The sequence below is a fragment of the Chelonoidis abingdonii genome, chromosome 1 (genome assembly GCF_003597395.2).
Source record: "Chelonoidis abingdonii isolate Lonesome George chromosome 1, CheloAbing_2.0, whole genome shotgun sequence".
NCBI classification, from domain to species: domain Eukaryota; kingdom Metazoa; phylum Chordata; order Testudines; family Testudinidae; genus Chelonoidis; species Chelonoidis abingdonii.
In genome coordinates this window covers 314976820-314991171 of record NC_133769.1, presented here as the reverse complement: position 1 = coordinate 314991171, position 14352 = coordinate 314976820, and the positions used below count along the sequence as shown (strand labels likewise).

The following is a 14352-nucleotide window of genomic DNA, read 5'->3' as shown; positions in this document are numbered from 1 at the left end:
AAAAAAAAAAAAAAAAAAAAATTTGAGACCCACTGATACAGTTGATGTTTCTCAAGTATGGGTCCAAGCCATGAAGGTTGTATCCAGTGTTCTGTATTAGGGCCTTCTAGTATGTGTTTCTGTTGGTAGATGCATCTTATATATGGTAGACAATTGCCCATTTATGCTTAAAATAACCCTCTTTGTCTGGTGCTTTTTCATACTCTAGGTACGAAGCACCACATATTGCCTTACGCTGTGGAATTATGCTGAGAGAATGTATCCGGCATGAGCCACTTGCCAAAATCATCCTTTTCTCAGAACAGTTCAGAGACTTTTTCAAATATGTGGAAATGTCAACGTTTGACATCGCTTCTGATGCCTTTGCTACATTTAAGGTAAATTATTTGATGTCCATGGGAACTTTATAATGTTGGGTTTAAAACAGCACTCCTCCCTTACTGGCTTTAGACTGTTGGATGCTGTATAGTAAACAGGGATTGGGTTTTTTTTTTCTAGTAGACTGCTTTTTTTTTTTTTTACTGTTAGATAGAGAGGACTAAATTCATCCCTGGTCTGATTGTGACTGGATTTACAGCAGGGATACAGTCAGTCTAGTCTTTAATTTAATCCAGATTTCTATTTCTTTGATGTCCTTCATCCTGATGTTCCAAGGCATTTTGTATAACCATTTAAAACTAAAATTAGCCATGTATCACACATAATCCCTTAAAAAATAATATATGGGATGAATCATTTTAGTCATTCACAATGTTCTTTACTTCATCTTACTGCTCTGAATTTGGTCCTTACACACCACACTGCTTGTCCTATCTATAACTATGGCTAAGCTTTTCTCATAGATTCATCTTAAAATATTGGCAGTTATACAGTCCAGTCCTACATGGTACTCATTGCCTTCTCCCTGGTGATCTGTGGGCTTGGGGGACCAAGCAGGTTCAGATTTTAAGGCCTTGATCACTGCAACTTCTTGCATGAAGACACGCTACTACACCTACACAGAACCCTAATGAAGTCACTGGGACTTTGCATGGGTGCAGCAGTCTGGAACATACAATGAATTTCCGGATTATGGTCTAAGAGAGTAATTGCTGTGCAGACTCAGGTGTCTTGTTCTTAGGTCATTTAAAACAAAGAGAATGATTTCTTTAACATTCAGGAACCTGAGGCTGCAGCAGCCTTTAGGTTTTTATTCTTCAGAAGCAGAGTTAGGCAAATATTTAAAATAAATCCCATGAATATTTGTGTGAATAGTTAAATGAACTACCTTTCGCAGTATTCACAATTCTTTATTTTGTTTGTATCCAGATTTAAGTACAACTTAAAAGAAATCCTGTCTGGGCTCTAGGTGCTAAATTTAAAATAATTACAAAACCAAAACATCAGCATGCTTTTTGGAGTACATTTGCAAATTGGTTGTTACGTTGATCTGATCACAAAACAGATGTAAATCATATGATTGATGTGATCAATCACAATGCAATAACACAATTCAAATAGCAAGCTACAGAGTCAACAAAATTAGTGAAAGTTTTCTTGAATAATTTTGATGAATGAATAAAATATGTGACTTTCTTAATCGGTGCACAGACATTCTACAAACTGAGAAGGGGCAAGGACCTTCCCCACCTTGGGAGGCCCATGTAAGGGCCAGATGTAACTGCTGTATCTGCACTACTTCCATATTCTTGGAGGAGCAGGGAGGTGGAATCAAGACTCTGTTCTGCTCCTCGGCGCCATTCCATGGAGTGGGCCTGGCACACTCAGTGGTGTGCCTTGCGAGCTTTTTCTTCTGTAAGGAGTGTAGTAGTGGTTTTGAGTCCCCTATGTACTGCATCGTTCAAGGAGATATTCTGCCTCCATGACACAGAATATCTCCTAATGGTCTCCATGGGGAGGTGTGGCCACCCACCACTTTTTACCGTAGGCTGTATTTAAATGGCACAGTTTAGTTCATTATTGTTTCAGGGAACTGAGTGTTGACATTGTACGTGGAAGTTTATCCTCACTAAGTACTCATCTCGGCAGAAGCATTACTCCACAAGGAATGTAAATCTTAACCAATAGAAAAGACGTCACCACATATTTGAAACATCAGTAAAAACAGACTGAAAGAATGACTGCCAGACACCTTCAAACCTGGCTCTGTGACTGCAACAGGATAACAGACACTTGTGCAGAAAAATAACAACAATCCCATAATAAAGCAGATTTTGCCAGCGTCAGCCCAAACAAAATGCACTCATTCCATGCCTGAAGTGAGTGACATGCTAAACACATAATTAAAAACAAAACAAAACTCTCTTTTTGCTTAATCATCCTGGACAAAAGGCTGACATGACTATTAATATGACTTCCAAAGATGTGCTAGGAGATTGGTAGCATGAGTAGTTGAACAAGGTCATTGCCCTAAGGACTTTAAATTGTCATTTTTAGACACTGCACAAGTGAGAATAAGAACAAACGAGGGAGGACTTGAAACATCTCCCCTCTGATTGACATCTCTGCCACTTGGCTTAATATCAGCTTTTCATCAAATCAGTATGGTACCATGTACTAATAATTTCCAGTCAGTCAGCTATTTCATCTGACCACCTTTGCCTAAATCTTTCCTCTAAGCAATTCTGGGGTTTTACCTCCCACAGCTTGTCTTGGTTTTGCAATGTCAGTTGTGAACTCTGATAGCAGCATTAGGAAGATTCGCTGGAAAGCAATGCCTTCTCCACTAGGTATTTTTTGGGACCTTCCTAAACAAGGTTGTCGCTAGCTTTGACAGGGCTGGCATCTCCATGTCCATGGAATGGTTGTGAAGTAGGAAATTCTGTGTTGTTTTACCATGGTGCCTGTTACTCAGTTTAGAAAGACAAAGCCTGTGAGGTAATGTCTTTTATTGGACCAACTTCTGTTGGTGAGGGGGACAAGCTTTCAAGCTACACAGAGCTCCGCTTCAGGTCTGGCTTTGTACTGTCCACTAATAGATCATGTAAGAATTTCGGCTGACAAGTAATTCAGAGATTAGTCCTTATGTATGTTGCCATCTTAAAAGGATGGAGAACTTGCATAAGTTGCTATAATGTGTACTATGGACAAGAGAGTACTTGGGTCAATGTAGTCTTCTTTAAACAAAAAAACAGCTGGTAGATCCAGCAATACCATGTAGGAGTCTGCAAACTTATAGCCAATGCCCATTTTGTATATCATTAGGAGAAATATAAGAATCCCTGAAGAGGGCACCAGCTTCAATCACGTGTTTCTCACCCCATAATAGGGGGTTCCCATGCTCATTTTCTTCGCTGCTTTGTCCACAAAAGGTTTCCTTTATTCCTACTTCAATAGTATTCCAATCATTTAAAAAGAAGAAAGACTAATTGCATTACTGCTGTTCCCAGCCCCAGCACTGTGATCATGGAGTTGGTGCCAGGATACGCAACAAAGCACCTTTGAGCTGTATTAGGGACTGCAGGCTGCTGTGCCTCCAGTGTGTAACCAGCAGATCCATGTAACTTGAAAACCTTTCCAATACACCCTGACTGGATCAAAGGTGCCACATGCACCTGTACTGGTCATACGGTCCTAGGATTGCAGTACAGCGATGCGGCAAATTTTAACTGATGGCTCTGTAAACTTGTAGTTCATGAGACTAGTTTAGAATAGAGAAATAAGCTGGTGAAAATAATTACCCTGTGATTACACAGTACTTACCATGTAGGTCTATATTTACTTTGTATGTTAGGTGAGGGTTGTAAAATAGATGAATTTATGCAAAATCGTAGGTGTCATTTCAGTCTTATTTTACCTCAGTATTTTTTCTTCCCTTTTCCTCAGTGTTTAATGATACTTCACAATGCACATTTGTAGCACTGCATAAAAAAGTCTCTTCCCATAATTCTGGAAATGGGACTAGTGCTGCGTCTTACATTACATGAAGGTTTTAGGAAAAAGGTCAAGTTGGCAGATGAACTTAGTAGGGAAGTAATGATAAGTCTCTAGATTGAATTTAGATTGTGGGGGAGCAGAGCCACAGTGAGTATGGATGTGGGATTAGAGCTGTGACAGGCAAGACTAGATGGTAATCATAGAACTGGAAGGGACCTCAAGAGGTCATCTAGTTCAGTCCCCTGCACTCAAGGCAGGACTAAGTATTATCTAGACCATCCCTGACAGGTGTTTATCCAACGTGCTCTTAAAAATCCCCAATGATGGAGATTCCACAACCTCGTAGGCAATTTATTCCAGTGCTTAACCACTCTGACAGTTAGGAAGTTTTTTTCCTGATGTCCAACCTGAAGTGCCCTTGCAGTTTAAGCAATGGAAGTCCATTGCTTCTTGTCCTGTCCTCAGAGGTTAAGAACAACAATTTTTCTCCCTTCTCCTTGTAACAACCTTTTATGTACTTGAAAACTGTTATCATGTCCCTTCTCAGTCTTCTCTTCTGCAGACTAAACAAACCCATTTTTTTTAGTCTTCCCTCACAGTCATGTTTTCTAGACCTTTAATCATTTTGTTGCTCTTCTCTGGACTTTCTCCAATTTGTCCACATCTTTCCTGAAATGTGGCACCCAGAACTGGACACAATACTCCATTGAGGCCTAATCAGCGCAGAGTAGAATGGAAGAATTACTTCTCGTGTCTTGCTTACAATATTCCTGCTAATACATCCCCGAATGATGTTTGTTTGCTTTTTTTGCAACAGTGTTACACTGTTGACTCATATTTAGCTTGTGATCCACTATGACCCCCGGATCCCTTTCCTCAGTACTCCTTCCTAGGCAGTCATTTCCCATTTTCTGTGTGTGCAACTGATTGTTCCTAATGGCGCTCGGGTCAGGAGAAGGGTGATGTGGAGCTGGAGAGGCAACATGAAGGTCAGCTGTAGCAACCACTGTGACAAGCGGAAACCAGTGTTGTGAACTTCCACAATAATTATTGAGAGTCTTGTGATAGTTTTAGTTTTTTAAAGTCTCAGCTCCTGATTTCATGTGATTGTTAGAATTTCTGCTTTCATTTTTCTAAAGTATCTAGCCATTGTGGTTGCAGGAAAAAGCTTGAAAACATGACTTGATCACATCTTAAGGGCTCAAAAGGCAACTAAAAAGAATCCCAAATCTATTGTTTTTAGAAAACATTATGACCTTTTATGCCAATTTCATTATTTTGGGAACTTGGGGGACAGCAATACTGAGAAATTGGAGAGGTAGGCCAAGGGGAGAGAGACGGGAGAGCAACAGATTAGATCAAACCATTTCAGCACTGACTGAAGCACTGTAACCTTTTTATTTACATGTCCCTCAACACAAGAAGAGGGGCATGACTGGGATTTGCTCTGCTATCCCCCTGTTAAATCTTCCTCTAATGGAGGGGTCTGAGGTGGACCAAATGCAAGATGCAGAATTAAATTCTATGGTCTGTGGTTGCTGCTCAGCTCCTGATGCAGCACTGCATGCTGGGACCTGCAGGTTCCACAGGCCATATCTCCATATTAAAGAGGATGTTGGCTGCAATGTGCTTTACTTTATGCAAGGTATATGTGACTGTAATGTATATGCGACTTGCAGTAATAGCCAGTGTAGTCCTTGAGCAAAAATTGTTTGCCTGTTAGGTTTAACGCGTAGGAACAGTTTGGTTATTCTGTGTAAAAAACACCTAAAAAAGCTGGGGAAAAATCTTTGTAGTGAGAGATTCTTCTAAATATAGATATGGCTCTTTTTTTCTTTCTCCCATCAGTAGGTTTTTGCTGTCATAGAAACAAGTTATTTCTTTCCTCTTGAAAAGCTAATTAGAAACATGATGAGAGAAACCTCGGCTATAATTAGAAGAAAGTCTAGTAGAGAATTCAACTCACCAGTGTAAGGCACATCGTGAAATCTGGTCTTAATTTTTACTGTCATCCTTGAAATACTGAGTGGAGTAAAGATTTGCTTAATGGGAGTAACCTCTTGTTCCTAAGTGATCAGTGAGGCCAGATTTCCAGTACAAACCAGCTCTGTTAAGCAATAAAGAAGACTTGAAGTTGCTATCCATCTTTGTTATCTCCAGCTAAATATCGTGATACTTGAACTAATACATAAATATAGAGAGTTCCAAATTAAAATATGTACAGGAATATTATTTTACAAAGATGTAAACATGACTCACGTTTTTGATGGTCAATGACCCTCTCTGTATTCAAAGAGGAAGTGTTGTCTTTTGATCAGGCATGGGGATGGGAGTAAGATTTCCTGGATTCTATTTCCAGCTCTGCCATTAATTTACTGGAAGAAATTCATATCCTTTGCACAATATCAGAGTAATCAGGCTTTAAGCAAGGGAAAAATATGGGTGGGGGTGAATAACAATCTCCTTTTCACCCAGCCACAAGGCAGGGCATGGAACAAAGCACTTTTGAGCTGTATTAAGGACTGCAGACTGCTGGACCCTGCCATATATAACCAATGGACCTATATAGTCATGAACCCACCAGCTGAGAGCATGGTAGGATTTAAAAATAGCATTATATGTCTGTATGAATAGTAACATCCATAGATACGTTAAATAGACAAAAAAATTATTAAGAACATAAACCCTCATGACTCAGGGCATAAGTTAGCTACTAACTGCCTGAAGTTAAGAGAAACTTTTCCTCTATGAGCAGTTTGCTCCATAATTGTCCATTATGGATTGTTGGGTTTTTTTGTTGTTGTGCTTGTTTTTGGTTTTTTGGCCCCTTTTTCTAAAGCATCTGGTATTGGCCTAGATAAACGTTGGTTGATCCTGGTATCACTGTTATGTTGGAATAGCAATAAGTGATAAGAAAGCAACAGGAATTGTAAAACATATAGCTATATCTTGACTACTAAGACTGCAAAAACAAGTATTGCAGTTTTTCATTCAGTGGATTACTGCACCTGTTGATCTGGGTTTTGCCACCCCCTTGTTGGGTTATATAATGTAATCACATGGGTGTTTGGTGCAGAGAAGAAAGACTCGTCTGTTGCAGGGGTCAGAAAAGGGCTTAATTAAATTTGCATTAATATCTAAGGATATTTATAGTAGGGAAATATTGGAATTTTTGATATTAAGATATACTTGTTAATTAAATTCAGCCAGGTGCATGGCAGAGGGTGATTGAGCTGTTGAGCAATGTAAGGGGAACAGGGAAAATGGACTTGTATTTAGAGACCTAATCTGCTCTGGATGTACCAGGAGCTGCTAGGAGGTGGGAAGAATGCTGGTCAAATGTTGCTGCACCACTCTGTCCTGTTTTTTTTTCTGTGAATAAAAACAAAACTATTTTTTGGACTATATGCAGTTTGTTGGGCACAATGAAAAATGCTGTGCTTGGTTGCTTAAGTGCCCTGCATATGAAGCAGGCTGAAGTCCACTCAGCTAATTAACCTGAATTCTTCACATCCCTGCTGAACAAAAGAATATACTAACTGTATAGTATACTAGTTTTTATAGCAACCTTGTTTATGAGGACCTCTTCTTCCCCCTTCTCAATAGCTGATAAATACAAATCCTTTCAATATAATTCATTATAAATCAAATTTAAAAACTGAAGAACCATCAGATGAAATATATTTTTGGAACTATTGAGAACACGTCTGTGTAAAGACAATTGCATGTGCTTCAGCTTCTGACAGTGAGTAACAAAGCTGTTAAAAGAAGAGAGATCTTTTAAAGAAAAAGATACAGGGTCTGATTCAATGCCCTTTCTGTTCAAGTCCACAGAAAGACTTTCATTGACTTGAATGGACTTTAAATCTAGGCTTTTATTGCATTTCAGTGCAATTTATTGAAGAGAGCAGTAGAACAATTTTTTTTTTCAAATTTGGATGCCTCAAATTAGCCACATAAATCCATATTTAGACCCCTAAATAAGTGACCTGATTTTCAGAGGTGCCAAGTACCTGCAGCTCCCATACACTTCAATAGGGAAGGTGGGTGCTCAGCCTGTATGGAAATCAGGCCATTTTTTTTCTTTAGGTATCTAAATATGGATTTAGGTGGCTAACTTTTAGGCACCCAAATTTGAAAAAATTAGCTTAGGTCAATTTACTAGATGAGGAGCTTGATTCTCTTCTCACTCCTATTTTACTCCTATGGAAAGTAACTCTTTTGAAGCCAATGGAGTTACGCTATTATTTAAAACGGCCTGAGAGGAGAGTCAGGTCCCAGGGGCCCAAACTCTATGATGCCAAGGGCCACACTAGCATTTGCCAGGAGCCAGAGGGCTACTCTTGAGCCAAAGAGATGTTCAGCAACATAAACTTTCAGTGAAATCTATGGTCCTGGTCTTTTCTTAACTCCAAATAGGAATTGTGACGCTTTAAACCTCTCAGGTTCAAACTCCTTCAAATAGAAATTTATTTTTAAATAAATAAATGTAGGCAATCCCAATATTTATTAGAACATAAGAATGGCCCTACTGGATCAGACCAAAGGTCCATCTAGCCCAGTAGCTAGTCTTCCGACAGTAGCCAGTGCCAGGTGCACCAGAGAGAATGAACAGAACAGATAATCATTAAGTGATCCATCTCCTGTCGCCTATTCCCAGCTTCTGGCAAACAGAGGCTAGGGACATCATCCCTGCCCATCCTGGCTAATAGCCATTGAGGGGCTGTCTCAGGCATTATTCGTTCTTTTTTGACCTTATGGTCTGGCTCCACAACATCTCTGCGAAGTTCCACAGGTTGACGTGAATCGTGTGAAAAAATTTCCTTTGTTTGTTTTAAACCTGCTTGCCTATTAATTCATTTGGTGACCCTATTCTTGTGTTATGAAGTAGTAACAGCAACTTCCTTATCTACTTTCTCTACACAGTCTAGATTTATAGCCTATCATAGCTCCTTAGTCGTCTCTTTTTCAGCTGAAAAGTCCAGTCTTATAATCCTTTCTCTACAGAAGCCTTTATACCCCTCCTCTTTTGTTGCTCTTTCTGACCTTTTCCAATTCCAATACATCTTTTTGAGATGGCGGCGATGGTAATTGTTTTTGCTGTGATCATTAATTGATTGCTATTTGCTTCATAACCTAAAAACTGATTTATAGTTCATAGATCTAAGTGAAGGAACCTCGAGAGGTCGAGTCCAGTCCGCCCTCTGGAGGGACCAAATATGTCGTAGACCATCCTGATACGAATTTATCTAACTTACTCTTAACATTCCAAGATGGAGATCCACCAACCTCCCTAGGCATTATCCAGTGTTTAACTACCCTAACGTTAGGACTTTCCTAATGTCCAACCTAAATCTTCCTGCTGCATTTAAGCCCATGTTCTTGTTCTATATAGAGGCTCTAGGTGAACAGTTTCTCCTCTCTGATGACACCTTTTAGATACCTGAAAACTGCTATCATGTCCCTCTCAGTCTCTCTTTTCCAACTAAACAACCCATCTTTCAGCCTCCTTCATAGGTCATGTTCTCAAACCTTAATCATCTCGTTGCTCTTCTCTGGACCTCTCCAATTTCTCCATCTTCTTGAAATGCAGGCCCAGAACTGGACACAATACTCAGTTGGGCCTAACAGCGCAGAGTGAGCGGAAGAATGACTTTCGTGTCTTGTTTACACACACCTGTTAATGCATCCAAATCACGTTGCTTTTTTTGCAACAGTAATCCACACTTTGAACTTATTTAGCGTGGTCCCACTAGACCCTAGATCTTCTGCCTACTCCTCTAGTTCTTCCAGTCTGTATGTGTGAACTGATTGTTCTTCCTAAGGGAGCACTTGCATTTGTCTTATTGAACTCATCGGTTACTTCAACCATTCTCCAATTGTCCGATCATTTTGAATATGACCTGTCCGCAAACTAATAAGCGTACTTTCTATTGCAACATCTATGTGTTGATGAAGATATGACAGAGCGGTCCCAAACAGACCCTGTGGAACCCCATTGTATTACTTTCAGCAGGATGGGAGCCATAATAACCACTCGAGTTACAGTATCCAGCAGTATGCACCCACCTTATAGTAGCCATCTAATGTATTTGCCTAGTTTATCGATAAGAATTCATGCAAGACCGTATCAAAGCCTTACTAAAGTCTAGGTATCCACATCCACGCTTCCCTTATCCAAGGTCGTTATCCTATCAAAGAAAGCTTCAGATTGTTGACATGATTGTTCTTTACCCCTCCAATGTTTGCTGAGATTCTTTAATTACTTGCTCCCATTATCTTCCCTGGCCACAGTTAACTAACTGGTCTGTAGTTTCCTGGGTTGTTTTTATTCCCTTATAGATGGCACTATATTTGCCCTTTTCCAGTTCTGGAATCTCTCATCTCCATGACTTCCAAAGATAATGCTAGAGGTCAGATACCTCCTCTATTAACTCTGAGATGTAGGATGCATTTCATCAGCCTGGTGACTGCAGCATCTCAACTTTCTAAGTGATTTAACTTGCCTTTTTTTATTTTTTTCTAAACTACCCCTCCCATAGCATTCAGTATGCCTTACTAAAGTCATTCCTTCAGGACTTCTCAGTGAAGACGAAACAAAGAAGTCATTAAGATCTCTGCATTCCAAGTTTCTTGTTACCCGTTCTCCCTCTCACTGAGCAGTGGCTACCGTCTTGGTCTTCTTGCTTTAATGTATGATAAAAAGTCTTCTTGTCTCCCTTTTTCCCATAGCTAGTTTGACTCATTTGTGCCTTTGCCTTTCATCTGCCTGCATTCCTGCGTTATTTGACTATAATCATCCTTGTAATTACCTAGTTTCATTTTTTATATGATCCTTTTTTTTTGTAGGTCATGCAAGATCTCGTGGTTAGCCAAGGTAGTCTCTTGCCACCTTTTCTTCTTTCTACCCATCGGAATAGCTGCTGTTGAGCCTTCTTATTGTGCCCTTTGAGGAAGCAACTCTCCTCATTGTTTTTCCCTCATCTTGATTCCATGGGACCCTTACCTATCATGCTTCCTGACTTACCAAATCTGCCTTCCTGAAATCCATTGCTCTATTTGCTGTATTTCCGTCTACCCTCCTTAGAATTGCAAACTCTAATGATTTCAGATCACTTTCATCCAGCTTCCTTGCTACTTTCAATTCTCACGATTCCTCCCTATTTGTTAATCAAGTCTAGACAGCTTCCCCCCTAGTAATTTTCAAGTCTTGACCCTAAAAAAGTTGTCTTACAAAGCAGTCCGGGAACTTATTGGATAGTCTGTGCCCCCGTGTTATATTTCTCACATATATGCCAGATAGTTAGTCCTCACACCACAATGGCTTGCATGTTTATGTTAGTTTTTAAAAAGCCTCATACCTCCTCTCACCGTATGGCTGTAGAGATCCTACAACGACACACCTTGTTTGTAATCCCTCGTTATCTAACCAGAGACTTCTCGAGCACTTCCGTCTCCTATGTCCCCTCGCGTCCAGTGTGTTACTTTTTTATATTAGGCCACCGTCTCCTTTTTCCCCTGTCTGTCCTTCCTGAGCACATATTCCATCCCACAATTTCCAATCATGTGTATTATCCCACCAAGTTTCAGTGATGCCAACAATGTCATAGTTGTATTTATTTATTAGCACTTCCAGTTCTTCCTGCTTATTACCCATACTTCTCGCATTTGTATATAGGCATCTAAGATACTGGTTTGATCTTGCCTCCCAGTTTTGCCCTGAGCCTCCTTTCTCTCTGCCATTATAGCCCACAATCCCTCTTGTTTCTGACCCATCTCCCAGGTCTTCATGTTCCCCACTTACCTGGAGGCTTTGATCACCTGTCCCTGTCGAACCTAGTTTAAAGCCCTCCTCACTAGGTTAGCCAGCCTGTGTGCAGGAGTTGACTAACTTTGTCATCACTTTGCAGCTACAGAAAGAGAGTGACAGTGAGCATCTGTGGACATGTTTTAGGTTTCATGGGTCACATTTGGACTTCAGGCCACAATCTCTGGCTGTCCCTGAGCTATACACTGTATTCTGAAAGGTAGTTTCTATAAAGATAAAATAGCTCCAACTTATAATTGGTATTTTAAAAATTAATATATGCACATGTGCCCACAGACCATATGATAGGTGCAAAAATCTATAAATATACATATTTTCTAAATATAATATGTTTTGTTTTTATTCACTGAACTAGTAATCATGATTCAGCAGCTGATATTAAATGGTGCACTTTCACTCTTTTTACCTATTCTTTTATTGAGATAATGCTGGAAATTATTTTAAAGGAGAAGAGCTGCTTAAAATGTTCCCCAAGCCATTACAACTGAAGATTAAAGGGATGATCAAACTGGGGGGGGGGGGGGGGGAAGCTGGTTAAGTTTGAAAATGCTTCAAATAGTGATTTTTTTTCCCCCGGTTGTTTGTTTTTTTTCCAGGACCTGCTAACGAGACACAAATTGTTGGTAGCAGATTTCCTAGAACAAAATTATGACACAGTAAGTACAAATAATTTCGAGCCTTAATAGTTTCGTACATGTTCCTGCAAACGTTATTTTGAGGAGTCCACCCTCACTTGGATCTGAACTGGAAACCTTTTGTAGAGGCATTTCGGCTCCACTCAGAAAAGAACATTAAAAATAAGTGGATCTTCTTGATTCTTTGTGTCAATCAGAACTGTTCGTTCAACAGCACAGTTCCTCCATTTCCCAGGCGAGGGATCCAACTGGGATAGCAGCAGCAGGACTTCAGGGAAGATGCCTATTTTTCAGCAGCTATTTGAATCCTGCTTTCTAATCTGCTCATAAATAGAGCATGTGCAGCTGAGGGCTACATGTCCCACCTAAAACTTTTAGTTAGAACCAAGCATCGCACCCTATAAGCCAAAATAATTAGTTTTACCAAGGGAGAACCCTCCTTAGCCATCTGTAGAAATAATGCTTATATCCTGTTTACAGGCTTCCAGATTTCTAGTACAACTCCATGTCAAAAGCAAATCTTGTTTAGGATGTGGAAGAATCTATTCTCGCTTCATTGCACACAACATGACTACATTAACACTAGTGGGAGCTACACGTGTGTACAGATATTAGACCAATTTTATTTTTAAAATATTTACCTTTTGCTACAGTTTGGTGCCACCTGGTCAGTGTTAGGGAATAGCTATTGGTCATTCATGCCTCTGTAATGCTTCAGGATAGAGGACAAGAGTTACAAAACCTTATTTTAGTGTTACTGAAAGTTGTCTCTGTAAATCCCAAGGGATTTTAAGATGTGAATATACCTGTTATCATCCTAAGTAAATTAGTCTATTGGTATATTGCCCTTTAAAATGTCTCTGAAAATCAAGTGTTGGTCAGAAAAATTCTGTTGCAATCAACTGAAATTGGGCTGACATGGGTGGTGGAATTTGACAGAAGATTAAGTGGTCATGTTTCCTTCAAGCTTGCATGCTGCTGAGTCACAAATGCAATGTGACTCAGGCAATTTGTATATCTTCACTTATTCTCTATATCTCTGTACTAAAGGACTGTGATAAAATGGCTGTCTTGAGCTTGTGTAGCACTAATGCTCGAAGTACATGTAGTGGAGAATAATGTTTTTCAAAGGACTCCCTGTCAACAAACGGAAATCTGTTTTATCAGCTAGACAGACTGCTACATGTTCAAAACTATCACTGGTACCTCTTTGAATCGTAGTATCATAGAAGATTAAGGTTGGAAGAGACCTCAGGAGGTCATCTAGTCCAACCCCCTGCTCAAAGCAGGATCCACCCCAACTAAATCATCCTGGCCAGGGCTTTGTCAAGCCGGGCCTTAAAAACCTCTAAAGATGGAGATTCCACCAACTCCCAGGTAACTCATACCAGTGCTTCACTACCGTCCTAGTGAAACAGTTTTCCCTAATATCCAATCTAGACTTCCCCTACTGCAACTTGAGACCATTGTTTCTTGTTCTGTTATCTGCCATCACTGACAACACCCTAGCTCCATCCTCTTTGGAACTCCCCTTCCAGTGGCTGAAGGCTGCTATCAAATCCCCCCCTCACTCTTCTCTGCTGCAGACTAAATAAGCCAAGTTCCTTCAGTCTCTCCTCATAAGTCATGTGCCCCAGCCCCCTAATAATTTGTGTTGCCCTCTGCTGGACTTTCTCCAATTTATCCACATCTTTTCTGTAGCGGGGGCCCCAAAACTAGACACAATACTCCAGATGTGGCCTCACCACTGTCGAATAGAGAGGAATAATGACTTCCCTCGCTCTGCTGGCAATGCTCCTACTAATGCCAGCCCAATATGCCGTAGCCTTCTTGGCAACAAGGGCACACTGTTGACTCATATCCAGCTTCTCATCCACTGTAATCCCCAGGTCCTTTTCTGCAGAACTGCTGCTTAGCCAGTCGGTCCCCAGCCTGTAGCAGTGCATGGGATTCTTTCCTGTCCTAAGTGCAGGACTCTGCACTTGTCCTTGTTGAACCTCATCAGATTTCTTT

At 40.3% G+C, this 14352-nt stretch overlaps 1 protein-coding gene across 3 annotated transcripts in view; it reads left to right on the top strand.

The window, feature by feature from the left end:
- The window catches only part of CAB39L (calcium binding protein 39 like), a 104195-nt gene that overhangs the window by 74409 nt on the left and 15434 nt on the right, over positions 1-14352 (top strand). For all 3 annotated transcript variants that reach the window (XM_075061601.1, XM_032788813.2, XM_032788814.2), the window contains 2 exons: positions 209-377; positions 12301-12360. In XM_075061601.1, coding sequence (XP_074917702.1) covers positions 209-377; positions 12301-12360 — 229 coding nt within the window. The remainder of the gene's footprint in view (positions 1-208; positions 378-12300; positions 12361-14352) is intronic.